The sequence below is a fragment of the Rhinatrema bivittatum genome, chromosome 1, assembly GCF_901001135.1.
Source record: "Rhinatrema bivittatum chromosome 1, aRhiBiv1.1, whole genome shotgun sequence".
Taxonomy (NCBI): Eukaryota; Metazoa; Chordata; class Amphibia; order Gymnophiona; family Rhinatrematidae; genus Rhinatrema; species Rhinatrema bivittatum.
Genome location: NC_042615.1, coordinates 737,906,836 through 737,922,599, shown reverse-complemented (window position 1 = coordinate 737,922,599; position 15,764 = coordinate 737,906,836). Strand labels below are relative to the sequence as shown.

Below are 15,764 nucleotides of genomic sequence, written 5' to 3'. Positions count from 1 at the left end.
AAAAGTATTGCTTCCTCAATCCCCCAGGCACATCTCCTACATTTGCCACTCTCCCCTTGAAGCCCTCCCACTCACCAATGGGTAGATTTTAAAAGGGCCGTGTGTGTGACCATAAATGTGCGCAGGTTATAAAATACTCTCTGTGCGTATGTCTGCAGCTTGACACATATATCTTGGGTGCACTCGGGGATGGGAGAGAGAAAGAGAAAAAAAGCCTCTTTATGAGGCTCAGCCTGACACTCAATATATGGACCATTGTAAGGGGGCACTTTATTTTTATTATTTGATTTATTTGATTCGGGGTGAGTTTGTGAGTTTTCAGGAGGTGGGCTGGGGTTAGGGGGTGTTATAGACACAGTCAATGGTATTCATTGTAAAATTGGCATCATTAAAGAATTTTAGACCTTATAAGTGATGAAAATTCTTACGAGAAGTTGATTTGTACACTGCAGTCTCTGCTAGCTGCATTGTACAAATCAACTCTTTCATCACTTATAAGGTCTAAAGTTCTTTAATGATGTCAATTTTACAATGAATACCTCTGAATGTGACTGTAACAGCACGCCCCCCCACACCCCAACCCACCTTCTGAAAACTCACCCCAAATCAAAATGCCCCCTTACAATGGTCAATATATTGAGTATCAGGCTGAGCCCTATAAAGAGGTTCTCTCTCTCTCTCATGTTCATTAGATACCTAACAAGGAGTAGTAGCAAAGGAAAATTAGAGGCTATGGGCCGGATTTTAAAAGGGTTACGTGCATAAGGTACACACGTAACCCTTTTAAAACCCCCCTGCGCACGCCAAGCCTATTTTGCATAGGCTCGGTGGCACGCACAAGCCCCGGGTCACGCGTAAGTCCAGGGGCTTGCAAAAAGGGGCAGTCGGAGGCATGGCTAGGGGGCATGGCCGAGTGCCCCATCACAGTGGCCTATGTCGGGGCCTGCCGCGCCAGAAGACAGCCGGCACGCCTAAGTTACTACTGCCCGGAGACAGTAGTAACTTTTGGAATAAAGGTAGGGGGGGGTTAGATAGGGGAAGGGAGGGGAAGGTGCGGGGGGATGGAAAGAAAATTCCCTCCAAGGCCGCTCCGATTTCGGAGTGGCCTCAGAGGGAACGGGCAGCGCACGCAGGGCTCGGCGCACGCAAGATGCACAAATGTGCACCCCCTTGTGCGTGCCGACCCCGGAGTTTATAAGATACGTGCGTATCTTATAAACTCCGGTGTGCGAACAAAAGTGCGCGCGCGCGCTCTTTTTTAAAATGTACATCTATGTGTATCAATAGTCTGCCACTTTTTTCTGGGCACATGTACACGCACCCTTCCCAGCTATTTAAAATTCACATGCTCACTTACACGTGTATCTAGCCGTTTTTGCAGGTGCAAGGCTTTTAAAATCTGCCTTATAGCTGTTTGAGATGTTTTTGGCACCAACCATTAACATCTGCAGTCACTTTTCCTGAACCTCTAATTATAAAATCTTCACTCAGACTCCTGACATCTGTATCTCTCTGGACTGACAGAATTGCTCTATTCTACCTGAGCAAGACACTTCAGCAAACAGAGCTAATAAGCAGATCACTGATTCTAATGTGTTATAGTCTCCTCCTATCTCTGGGATGAAAAGCAAATGGTATTTTATATTCATTCTCTTAACTGCTGTTCTGATATATTGTATCTGATTATTATTTAACTAATTATAACTCACTTTGAACTCTCTTAGTGGAAAAGCATGTCATAAATGATGATGAACAAGCTGCACCTGACTTCCCTCCCCCCTTTCTAGTTCTCCACCTTATAGGGCTTCCTCCCAGTTTTTCCCCAAGAACTTCAGGACGTGGTCCTGCAGGTGCCTTGCATTTGTAGGATGAGGGAGGCGATCATACTGGGGCACAGCTTTCCACAGAATCATCACAGCACCCCAGCTACAGAGACTGCCTCTGTGGCTGGAGCACCTGTTCTTAGCCCAAAAGCCAACTCTCTCACAGCTACAGGCACAGCTGACCTTAGGAGTCTGCTTGTGGTGGTGAGGTACCTGGCCCAAGCTCAGGAGAAACTCATAGGAACTCTTGAGTTCATTGGCCTATGTGAAACACCAGCACCCCTCGCACCCTAAACCTTGCATGATCTCTCCTCCTAGGGCCTTTGTGGTGTGTATATAGTTTTATCCTTAATCCTTCTTTTCCCTTTTATATATTGTAAGAAATATTTTTGTTTATTAATATTTATAAATACTTTCAATATTTGTTGCCAACTATGCAGTTAGTTTTAACAACAGCAGAGGCATCCTCAGAAGAGCTGGTCCCAGATCGCTGTAGGAGTCCTAGGGACCAACTTGAAAGATAGGTATGGGGCTGGGGGAGAAGGAAATGTTCAGGACAACAATATCTTCTAGCAACTAACCACTATAAGACTACACATATAAGTTAAAGAAGCAGAATGCAGGCCCAGACAATCTTCAAGAAATACCTCCTATGGATGTTGTAAGCTATGGCTTCAGATAATGAGAGAGTCATCCGTACACGCTTTGGAGTCCTCACAGAAATTATATTGGACATTATTCATGTATTTATGTGACCCAGGCATCCTTTCACGTTATCAGTAAGCCCTGGGATGTGTCATGGTAGTGCAGTTAGTGAGAGAAAAAATTAGGTGAGTATCCATTCATGTGCAGCCCCTCCTATTGAGGGTGCTGTAATGGATATACCACAGACGTTTTATAGCAGAGCTCTGCTAAGGGCTCTGTGGGCAGTCTAAGTTAAAGTTCAGGAGGAAGGCCGGAAATGTTTCCTAAGTTATACTTTTGGCCTACCTGGGGCCTGGGCTCCTTCTGCCTAAGATCCTTTGGGACAGGTCGAGGTCTCCACTGCTGTACTCTTCTGCAAAGGTGCAGAGTGGTTGTCCTAGGAATAATTTGGCTTTTGGACTTTTATATGGTAGAAGCCTTGATGGACATCTGGGCCTTTACTGGATTCAGGGAACAGGAACCCTGTGTCTAAGATGCCCAGGGATAGGGAAGACCTGCCCCAGAAATGGTGGTGACCCATTGCATGGGGCAACTCTGGAGTTACGTCCTTTTTGGGAACCATCAGCAGACCTGGCAGTTGCAGTTCCTGCCAGGATCCCTCCCAATAGGGATCCCCATCCAGTGTAAAGGAAAAAGAACTATGAGTAAGAACATATTTACAATTTGGAGGACACCCATCTGGAGTCTTCAAGCCCCTAGGGAGACACTATTTTTGGTCATCTTGGAAGGGATTTTTGCAGCCATCTAAGGGTTGCCCTGCCCTCTGAAAGATTCCTGCACAGATAGAGGTAAATAATGTAAATTATAAGAGAAGAGACCGTGGTGCTGGAAACATAATTATTGTGCCATCTGCAACTATCTTATTTAGTAGATTTAAGTTTGGGCACTAACCCAGTGCATCTACCATCTTTATATGGGCACGTAGCACTCACAAAGAACAGAATTTACCCATCTTCCAGGGATAACCAAAAGGATGTCAGACATCCTTTCAGGTCCCCTGCACTGGGACCTGAAAGGAACCCTTTCCCCCTCAAACCAAAAGATCCACAGAAAACAGCTAGTCAGGGTTTCTTCCCCAAAGAACTTACAAATACGTTTATGACCCCACCCACACAGGACACACACACCAGGGTGAGGTTTCATTTATTTGATATACTGACATTCATTGAAACACCATCATGGTGGTTATCAAGTAAAATGTAAGTACATGAAAAATCTCATTGACAGCTATCTACACAACCTGTAGGATACTGTATTCAAAATTGTTTCCTTTTGTGTTACAGATATACTAGAAGCAGTGGCTTAGCCAGAACTGATTTTTTTTTTTTGGAGGGCCCAAGGTTAACATGGGTGAGAAGTAGGCCCATAGGTCTGCGCCCTACTAGTTGTATCCTTATCGATAAATAATGCCTTAGAGTGCACCTGACAATGAATTTCTAACCAGTATCCAACAGCTGTTATACATCATGAGTGAACCTTTGAAATATTTAATCTTTATTTCAAGCTTTAAAAATTACTTCTTAATTTGAATTAATTTTATATTTATTGCAGTTCATAAAAACACAAAAATATCATGTAAAAAGCAAACAAAAAGCACAAACATCAGATGCAATCAATTATGTAATAAAACAAGTATAATGTATTCTTTCATGAATCACAGTGGGTACGGAGCGAAACTAGGATAGTTCACATGCAAAATAAATAAATATATATTCTAATTCTGGTGTCACCTCAGCAAAACAAAATCCTTCCACTGTTCAACAGTTTAGAGGTAAGTGTGTAAAGGTAATATACTACCGTAGCAATTTTAAAAAGTCATTTATGCGTGTGAAATGCAACACGTGTATAACCTATGCACATACATTGTAGCAATTTTCAAAAGCCACATTACATGGGTAAAGTGCATTTACACATGTAAAACCCAGTTCTATGTATGTAAATCCTTTTGAAAGCAGGGGTTGCCGCCTACCCCAAAGAGTGATGCCAGCGCCTTGGCCAAGGCCTATACCTAGGCCTGAAGCCAAAGCCTCGCCTAGGGCACAGGCTGAGACCTCAAGCAGGGGCCACGGCCTAGGCCCGAGAACGATGCTGTGGTCTCGGCTCAGGTCAACACCAGGACCTTGGCCGAGCCCCCCCCCCCCTCTTACCTAATCCATCAGGTATCAGCGGAAATGGCCAGGCTGGGTCCCAATGCCTAGGCCAGAGCTCAGACCCAGGCCTGATGCTGTAGCCCAGCCCGGAGGCCAGGTCCCAACACTAGGGCTTCGGCCTAGACCCAGCTCCAATGCAGGGAGAAAAATTGTTCAAAAAATAAGATACGTACAGACTGCTCCGCTCATTGTTTGTTCAGTTGTTGGGACAGTTTTTTGAAAAAATTTGAAGCAAAAATTTGGGACAGTAAGTGGCATATGATGATAGTGAGGACATGAAGTCAAAGGTTTGAAGTGGTCCTTTGACAAGTCCTTTTGATGCCCTTTCCATATCTAAAAAAATATGTTTTAAAGTTTTTTCATGTTAAACAGTCTTGCATTTGGCATTTTTTGATTTGTGAAGCTACAAGTATTGAGGTATATTAATATTTGTAAAATATTTTCATTGCTGCTACTTTTTTCTAGACGAACTGAACGAAGGAATTTGTTGCCAGAGGATGTGGTTAGTGCAGTTAGTGTAGCTGGGTTCAAAAAAGGTTTGGATAAGTTCTTGGAGGAGAAGTCCAATAACGGCTATTAATCAAGTTTACTTAGGGAATAGCCACTGCTATTAATTGCATCAGTAGCATTGGATCTTCTTAGTGTTTGGGTAATTGCCAGGTTCTTGTGGGCTGGTTTGGCCTCTGTTGGAAACAGGATGCTGGGCTTGATGGACCCTTGGTGTGACCCAGCATGACAATTTCTTGTGTTCTTATGATTATAGAAATGGCAACATTCAGAAACCAGTAGGAGAACATTTTAACCTTCCAGGACATTCTCTATCTGAATTTAGGGTTGCCATATTCCCAAAAGAAACTTCAAAGGAACATTCCAGCATGAAACTGATGAATTGAAACTCATCAAAAAAAAATCATCATACTACCTCTGAACAGAGACAATGCCTTCATGGTACTCCACAACTATCTGTGAACTTAACAGTTCTCAGATCATTCTGTCTTTTCACACTACCTCAGTTGTCAGTAGGCTGGACCAGTGGTTTTTTTCTATCAGGACACACCTGAGAGATGACGCTCACATGCATGACACACTGAACACATGACCATCACGGGACTAAATATAAACATATACCCTGCATCCACAGGAACTCCCACTTCCAAACAATGAGTGCAGAGCAGAACTAAGACATTTCCCTGTACAAACTCAACATACAAAAAAGATATTCTGATTCTGGTAAGATCTCAATAACATCACAAATTCCCTATACTACCAGGTGCATTGTAAAATAATACAAAACCTAGAAAAAAAAAAAAACAAACAAACCCCACTCTGTATATGTTTATCAAACCTGCCATACTGAAGGAGCACTAACTCCAAGAACTGAAACAGCAATATCCCTACCCATGAAAAGGCAGCAATTCACCACCAGCGCAATATCATATTGAGAAAATACAACAAATAAGACTGACACATTCTCTACATGCTCAGTCACACACATACAGAATACAGACAGTCCTACCTTCACCTAATATAGAATAAAATACCACAAATGACAAATGTAGAAACAAAAACAGGAATGGAAACCCCAAGAAGACCTTCCTCTTGCAATGCAAAACTGGAGAACTAGAAACAGAAATGTATTTCCTCCTACATTAAGCAAAGTTCAAAGATAGAAGAAATGCATATTCTCAAAATTGACATAGTACCCCTCCCCTCCATGCCCCCATCACCCCTCACTTTTCCCAATTACTCAATTGTCCCTTCACATGCTCATGTCCCTGTGCAACATTTCCGACACCCTCCACCTCTGCATCCTCTTCCCTGTGCCACCTCTCTCCCCTGCTCAACTGTACCTGCCCTTTCCTCTCCCCTTCCCTCCCCAGCATTCCTCTGACCACGTTTCCCACCCCTTCCTGCTCAGCATCCCCTGACCTCCCTTCTTCCCCAACCCTGAAGTCCCCACACCTCCATCACTCCCTCCACCTCCATCTCTCCTCCCTGCCCATCTGCCCCAGCCCCTCTTTCCTCCACTTCTCCCTACCCAGCAACCCCAACCTCCTTTCCCCCACCTTTTCCTACCCAGCAGACACCTGACTCCCCATCTCCCAAGGCCTTCCTGCCCAGCACATTTCACCCTCCTCCTGGCTCCCAGCAAGCATAAGCCTTCAGTCCAATCCAGAGTCTCCCTCCCGCTTTACCAGCAGGAGATGAGAGGAAGTAGCATTGAGGAGAGGAAGAAGATGAAGCAGTAGATGCGGAAGTCAGCAGTGGATCTATACAGCATGCACCTCTCTTCCTCATGCTTCTGCTTTCATGTCCAGGCCCCGTGGGGTGAAGTGAGAAGCTGCAGCCTCACTGCCGGCCCCTTATGAACAGGAATTGGTGATATCTCACTATGATCTGGTTGAAAAAGAAGAGAATAACCTCCCACTGGGCCAGGAAGAGGAAAAGGAAGCAAGAGCAGCTTCCTGTCATACCCAATAAAGGAGAAATCAGCCAACTCCCGTCCAGACTGATGAGCAAAGAGCAGGCCTTCCGCTGAGTCTGCGACACACTGTCCATGACCTTGTGACACACTAGTGTGTCCCGACACACCTGTTGAGAACCACTGGGCTGGACTATAATGCTATTAACACTTTGTTTCCACACCCTACCCTGCCTAATTCAGTATCCTCCTCCCCCCCCCCCACCACCACAAACACACTCTCTCACATCCCCCATATATTTTACCCACCCCCCTGTACCACATTTCATGCATCTGAATTTGTCCTCGAAAGCTGATGCCTCAATAAATTGATTAATACCAGACTAACATGGCTATCCCTCTAAAGATCTTTTCTCTGCAGTTTCTGAATGGGACATATGGGTGAACTGATAGGGTGCAGGGTGAACTCCTGGAAGGTCTAGATCAGCGGTTCTCAACCTGTGGGTCGCGACCCCGGCGGGGGTCGAACGACCAAAACACAGGGGTCACCTTGTCCGCAGACCAGTACCGGGCCGTTGAGGTTTTTTGCCGGTCTGCGGCGTCGCGGCTGCTGCGGGGAGGCGGGGCGAAGCTGGCGACCTGCCTCCTCCAACCCCAAAAGGGAAGAGACATGGCCCAAAAAGCTAGCGCGTCGCAGTGACGTATGTAGCTGGAGCCGCGCAGGCAGGAAGGAGGTGTATCAGCCACTGCAGGTGCTCCTCCTACTTCCTTCCTGCCCGCCCTGCCCTGGAAGACAAATGTTGCCGGAGCCGCACGGGGAGGAAGGAGGAGGCGCGTCAGCCGCGTGGGTAGAAGAGGCGCGTCAGCCGCGTGGGTAGAAGAGGCGCTTCAGCCGTGTGCAGCAGAGGAGCAGTGGGGCCAGGAAGACTAGAGCCGCTGCAGAGCCCATCCTGTGGCAACCCGTAAAGAAGAGGCCCAGAGGTGAGAGAGAGGTGTGTGCGAGTATGAGATGAGTTGAGAGATTGTGTGTGAGAGTGAGTTGAGAGACTGTGTGTGTTTGCAGAGACAGCATGTGAGAGCCTCTGTGTGTGTGAAAGAGACAGCATGTAAGAGTGAGAGCCTGTGCTTGAGCAAGGCAGCATGTGGGGGTGTGAGAGAGCCTGTGTACGAGACTCAGACAGCCTGTGCCAGTGAGAGACTGTGTGTATGAATGATTGCATGAGAGAGAGAGCATGTGCCAGTGAGAGCCTGTGTGTGTGTGTGTGTGTGTGTGTGTGTGTGTGTGAGAGAGAGAAATGCATGTGAGAATGAGAACCTGACTGTGTGTTTGAGGGAAGAAGACAGGTGGAGAGAAAAGAAATAGAAAAAAAGGCAATTGCAAAAAAATAAGAAAGGGAAGCAGATGTAAAAAAATAAATAAATTACTTTTTAGTGATTGGCACATGTAATCTTTGGGAATGTGCAAGAGTAGCACTTTCTCTATGGCGGATCTCACAATGTACGAGATCAACATGGAGGAAGTGGAAACCCACAGGGCCTGCACAGAGGAGGCAGCAGAATGGGCTTCAGTGCCAATAGCAGCAATCAGTGCCTCCCCAATAGCCACGTGGCAGCAGTGGCAGTAATTAGATTAATTGTTTGACTCAGCTGGAGGTGACAAAGTATGAAGTGGGATGTGAAATCACCTTGATCTGGTGGAGAATTAGGATTGCTGTTACACATGAACTGTATTTGGCAAACATAAAGGGAGCCAGGATAATCAATTGAAGCCTGCAGCTGAGGACTGATTCATTATGACTCATGTAGAAATTAGTGCATTTTCCAGATTAGTGTGCATAACACAATTCTCAACATTCAGCATTATTTCTGCTGCATAGAGTTTTATCTGAGAGGCTCTGAGGTTGTGAGGGAGCCAGTAAGAGTGAGAGCATGAGTGTGTATGAGAAAATCCAGGGGAGTAAGAGTGTGTGGGGGGGGGGGAGGGGGGAGAGAGTGTCTTACACCCTGAGAGTGTATCAGTGTCTGTGAGAGTGAGAGGTTATGGTGGGTATAAGAGCATGAATGTGTATGTATGTGACAATGTATGTGTGAGAGAGAATGGACATGTGAGTATGTGTGAGAGAGAGAGGATAACCTCCTAATCCTCGACAATATCAGGGTGACTGGAAATCAAGAGCTCCCATGTATGGACAGCAGGGGCTTTTTAAAATCCTTATTAGTTTTAATTATTGTGTGTTATTTGATATATGTGCTGTTTTGAAATATTATTGGTGTTTGGGAAATTATAAAAATGTATATGATTTTAATTAATAGAAATTCTATTTATCAGTAATTTTAAAATATTCTTTTATTAGTATGGTTTTACTATTATAACTGATGCTTTATGTTTCTTAATTTTATTGTTTTATGAGGAATGGTGGTTCTGTTTATAAATGTCATAATAAATAAGTATGCACTAAAATCCAACCCCATCCATAACCCCGCCCCCATATGACCAAAGCCCCGCCCTCACCCCACCCTCGCGGGGCGAGGGGTCACCGCAACATGAGGAACTGTATTTCGGGGTCACGGCATTAGAAAGGTTGAGAACCACTGGTCTAGATGAACTTGTGAAGGACTGGGTGAACTGGTGGAAGCATCGGCAAACTGATGATTCCAAGTATGTGTGTAAGTAGCTATTTTCAGAAGCAAAATGTGTGCATAATTTATAAAATACCTGACTCTACATTTAATTCTGGGTTATTATGTGCAAATTTTCACAATTATTACATATGTCAAATAAATGTGCATATTTTCTCTTAAATGGCTAATGAAAGAATTTGTGTTCCTGCATTGCAGATATACACGTGTACTGTAATATAGGCATATACTTTGGGGGCAGAAATACACTATATTTTATATGTTGCCTTTCTCTCTCTCTGACTTTTCCTGAGAAACAAGCTAGTAGTTGCTACCTAAGGAGAAGTAAAAGCACTTCAGACTGTGAATTAAAATATGAGTAAATCTTATTAACAGGCTAACATTTCACACTCACCTAGAGAAGTTGTTAAATTTAGTAGGGCTTGAGGGCCTTGGTAAATTTAGCATCATTTAGTGAATAGGGTTATAAGATCACATGAGTTCAAAATAAATCTATTTCCCTAATTTGCATGCACTTTCTTGGGAATTTTTGGCATGCATTCACATATTAGCATGGATTTTCACCCTTGCTAAATTGTTAGTGGCTGGCCCATTATTTACCTAAAGGCATAAGTGTGCACACAGGGGAGGTAATTTTCAAAAGGATTTACATGCTTAAAACTGTTTTTTTACACATGTTAAAGGAATTTTTTAAATTGTTACTTATATGTACATAACATCTTTGAAAATTATTCCTTACAGGTCCAATATAATAAATGTATTTTATTTATTTATGGATTAATGTTATATGTTTTATATACTGTTCTATTGCAAACATTAATGCTCAGACATCTGTATTTCAGAAGGAAATTGATTAATGAGCATTAAAAGTGCTGCTGGCATGCATAAATTAGCTTTCAATAGTTTTAACATAAAATCTATGCTAATGAGATAATTAGATATAAAAGCATGCAAACAATTTCATTGGGCCAAATATTCAAACATAAAAGTATATGAAAGTTAGCCGTATAAGACTAGGAGTAGCTTAGTGGTTCACACAGAAGAGTAGCCTAGTAGTTAGTGCAGCAGGCTAAAAATAAAGGAAACTAGCATTCAAATCATACTGTCTCAGGTACAAATTTAGATATAATCCCTCTGGGGATAGGGAAATACTTATCATACCTGAAAGTAATCTACTCTGAAGCGTCAAAAAGCAGAATAAAAATTAAATAAAAAAAAACTTATCCAGCAAACTTACATGAGATATGAAGCAGCACAGCTATACTACTAAATATCCCTGTAGAAATCACTACTTAGCCAGATAAGTCATTTTCAGCAAAGTTAAGCTTGTTTTATGGCAGGTCTATTTTATTTATTACAATATTTACATACCACCTATACAATTACATGCTAAGTGAAGTACAATCACATATAATATATAAAACAGCATACAACAATAGTATTATTTAACTAATAATAAAAATGATCTTGCAAGACTGGAAGATTGGGCATCCAAATGGCAGATGAAATTTAATGTGGACAAGTGCAAGGTGTTGCATATAGGGAAAAATAACCCTAGCTGTAGTTACACGATGTTAGGTTCCATATTAGGAGCTACCACCCAAGAAAGAGATCTAGGCGTCATAGTAGATAATACATTGAAATCGTCAGCTCAGTGTGCTGCAGCAGTCAAAAAAGCAAATAAAATGTTAGGAATTATTAGGAAGGGAATGGTTAATAAACGGAAAATGTCATAATGCCTCTATATCGCTCCATGGTGAGACCACACCTTGAATACTGTGTACAATTCTGGTCGCCGTATCTCAAAAAAGATATAGTTGCAATGGAGAAGGTACAGAGAAGGGCAACCAAAATGATAAAGGGGATGGAACAGCTCCCCTATGAGGAAAGGCTGAAGAGGTTAGGGCTGTTCAGCTTGGAGAAGAGACGGCTGAGGGGGGATATCATAGAGGTCTTTAAGATCATGAGAGGTCTTGAACGAGTAGATGTGACTCGGTTATTTACACTTTCGAATAATAGAAGGACTAGGGGGCATTCCATGAAGTTAGCAAGTAGCACATTTAAGACTAATCGGAGAAAATTCTTTTTCACTCAACGCACAATAAATCTCTGGAATTTGTTGCCAGAGGATGTGGTTAGTGCAGTTAGTGTAGCTGGGTTCAAAAAAGGTTTGGATAAGTTCTGGAAGAGAAGTCCATTAACTGCTATTAATCAAGTTTACTTAGGGAATAGTCACTGCTATTAATTGCATCAGTAGCATGGGATCTTCTAGGTGTTTGGGTAATTGCCAGGTTCTTGTGGCCTGGTTTGGCCTCTGTTGGAAACAGGATGCTGGGCTTGATGGACCCTTGGTCTGACCCAGCATGGCAATTTCTTATGTTCTTATGTTCTTATCTAATGAATTAAAAATGCTTTGTGGTGAAACAGAGGTTTCACATGCCTTGTAGTTTTTGCTCTGCCCTGTAACACTTTTCCACAGAGAGCTCATTTCCTGTGAGCTGGCCTGCAGGAGGTGTTTGACCTCTGCCTGTAGTTCAAGAAGAGGCTTTAGAGCAGAACTTTCCAAACTTTTCATGTTGGTGACACACTTTTTAGACAAACAGAATTTCGGGACACAGTAATTAGTCTACAAGCAAACCAGAGGTTAAAGGTTAAATGAATGAAATGTATTTCGACAAGTTATGTATGTTTCCTTAAATATATACATAATAAAATGTTTCACAACACAACATATCTTGTGAAAAACTTTCGTTTATATTAAAAATATATAATATTCCTCTTTGTCATCTGTTAACAAGTCTCAATCTTAACAAGTTAATCTGTTAACAAGTCTCAATCTCATCCACTACATCTATGCTGACGATGTTCAGATTCTGCTTCCCATTACAGAATCCATCACCAAAGCTCTCTCACTTTGGAAAACTTGCCTTCAATCTATAAACAACCTCCACAATAATCTAAATTTGGTCCTCAATTCCGCTAAGACTGAATTACTATTTATCTCTTCCAACCCAGACATCCTTCCTCCACAAATCCATCACAGTCACCAACTCACCCACACTCAAGTAAGAGATCTGGGAGTAATTCTAGACAACCGCCTTAATCTAAAGACTATGATCAATACGACTACCAAAGATTGCTTCCACAGACTACAGGTGTTGAGAAGACTCAAACCTCTCCTATATCTCCACGACTTTAGAACTGTTCTGCAATCCCTAATATTTTCAAAAATAGATTACTGCAGCGCTCTTCTTACTGGCCTACCCAGCTCAACCACCAAACCACTTCAAATGATACAAAATGCCGCAGCCAGAATCTTAACCAGTACCAACCGAAGAGATCATATTACACCCACTCTCCGAAACCTACACTGGTTACCAGTCTACCACAGAGTCCTTCACAAATCTCTCACCCTGATACACAAGTCCATTCATAACTTTTTTCATCTTGACCTTGAATTTCCCCTCAAACTCCATACATCCATTAAGCCTCGCAAATGTCAGGTGGGAATGGCAGAAGTTCAGTACTTAGGACACAGAGTTGGAGGTGGACAGTTAAAGCATGAACCAACTCCCCAAACAAAAAAGCAAGTACTGGCCTTCCTAAGGACAGCAGAGTACTACAGACAGTTTGTGCCCCAGTATAGCACAATAGCCAAGGCCTTGACTGACCTGACTAAAAAGAAACTACCACGAACCACTTCCTGGTCACCAGAGTATGAAGCAGCCTTTCAAGAATGAAAGACTGTATTAGCTACTGCTCCAGTACTGGCTACACCGGACTATAATCAAAGATTTGTGCTACAAACTGACACCTCAACTTATTTTATTTTTATTTAAATAATTTATATACCGGAGGTTCCTGTATAATATACATATCACCCCGGTTTACATAGAACAGTAACAATCGCTACATTTTGCGGTTTACATAGAACAGGATTAAACAACGAAGTTTTACATTGAGCAAAAAGAAGTAAACAAGTTTTAACATTGAAACAAACAAAGTAAACAAGTTTTTACTTTGAAACAAATTAATAGAAGTAGGCAAATAGTAAATACTATTAAACCATTAATAGACATGCGGTTAATAAATCAAAAAATAACATGGAGATATGTAAGTCCACATGAATATATGTATGTAGACTATATGTAGACAGCATGAATATGTGAATCTCTAATTGAATAATGAAGAATAAAAAAGATCTGAAAAATATCATTGTGGGAGTGAAAAGACTTTTGACATCAACTTATGGCATCGGAGCTGTGCTTAGTCAAGTAGACAATAAAGAAGAGGAACACTCCATTGTGTATCTGAGCTCCTGCACAGAAAGTGGTATATGCCACCATTGAAAAGAATGCCTGGACTTAGAGGGGCCCTTAAAAAGCTGCACCCAAATTTGTATCAGCACTTATCTAGCTAAGTTACCTGGATAAGTGGCACTGCCCCAATTCATCGACTGCCCATGCACAAAATATCTGGCGATCTACTTAGGCAGGTAAATACTTGTCCGGCTAAGTGGCAACCACTAAATGTAGCCAGATATTCAGCAGCTGTAACTTAGCTGGATAAGTCACTACTTATTTGGCTAAGTAGCACTGAATATTGGCTTCAAAATCTGTTAGGACAGCAAAAACTTACATGCATTGAAATATATTACAAATGCATTACCGGATTTTTCACACTGTAAGATGCACCTGACCATAAGACGCACCTAGGGTTTAGAGGAGGAAAAAAAAAATAATTCTGTCCCCATGACAGGCTCTGTTCAGAGCTCCCCCTGGTGGCTGCCCGTGTATTTTTTTGGTTTTGGTTTTTAGGTACTCTCACTCACTGGTTTTCTCTCCCTCACATACATACACAGGCTCTTTCCCCTCCCCACATACACACATAGGCTCTCTCACATTCACTAGCTCTCTCCCCCCATTTCCCCACTCCCACACAGGCTCTCACACATACAAGCTCTCCCCACCACACACACACACACACACACACACTCACTCACTCACTCACTCAATGGCTCTCCCTCACATATATACATACCCACAGACACTCACACTCAGATTCTCTCCCTCATAAACATAGCTCTCTCACACTCACTGACTCTCTCTCCTTCAAATATACATACACACAGGCTGCTCTCCCCTCACCCCACAACAGACTCTCTCAAACTCTAGGGCTCCTCTGCTGCGGGTGGGAAGGAAGATGCTCGAACATTTGCCCGACAGGACTTGGATATCCTACTGGCTCTCTACTTACAAGATGTATCGTCTTCTGCCAGCAGAGCTTGAACTCCCTGCTGGTCTGCTGTTCCCAGGGGGTATCTTCTTCTGTCGGCTGGGCTCCTGCCAGCCTGCTGCTCCTGAGGCATTTCTTCCTTTCTGTTCGGGCTGTTAATACCGTCCTTACTGCGAATGTCGGCGCAGCACAGGTCAAACATCAGCTGTTTGAACCGCATGGGCTACGGAGACCCCTCCAGTTCAAATAGCTGACATTTGACCTGCGCCACCATGCTGATTGGGCTGAGTTGGGAGGAGGAGGAGGGGGACGGCGCACGAGAGGAAGAGACGCTACATTCGCTCCATAAGATGCACAGACATTCCCCCATCCCCCCCCCCCCAATCTCGGGGGGAAAAAGTGCATCTTATGGAGCGAAAAATACGGTAATTAAAAAAAAAGTTAGCTACACTTTGGGGAGGTGTATTTAAGTTTTTGCAATATTGTCTGCATGTATGAGAGTATTTGCACCGTGACAAATCAACACCATATGTGAAAACATATTATTTTATGAATGGAGATCTCATAAGTATTACCGAGAGCTTCTCTTTGTTTTGAATCTCTCGTTCTGCCAACTTGCAGTCTTAATTTATACATCCACAGTCAAATTGTATATATTACGACTGTTATAACCTAGTAAGCCTAGAAAATTAAAATGGAGGATCCTGTTTGGAATCGCTGAAGCAAAAGAGCAGGACACGAGTGGGTGCTAAGATGCAAGGAACGTATGAACTATGGTTTAAATAATGT

The 15,764-nt window shown here is 42.8% G+C and overlaps 1 protein-coding gene across 1 annotated transcript in view; it reads right to left on the bottom strand.

Moving 5' to 3' along the window:
• Positions 1–15,195, bottom strand: part of LOC115100951 — a 56,938-nt gene extending 41,743 nt beyond the window's left edge. The window contains exon 1 of the mRNA XM_029620074.1: positions 14,997–15,195. Within this exon, the coding sequence (XP_029475934.1) occupies positions 14,997–15,195 (199 nt within the window). The remainder of the gene's footprint in view (positions 1–14,996) is intronic.
• Positions 15,196–15,764: the final 569 nt, after the last annotated feature.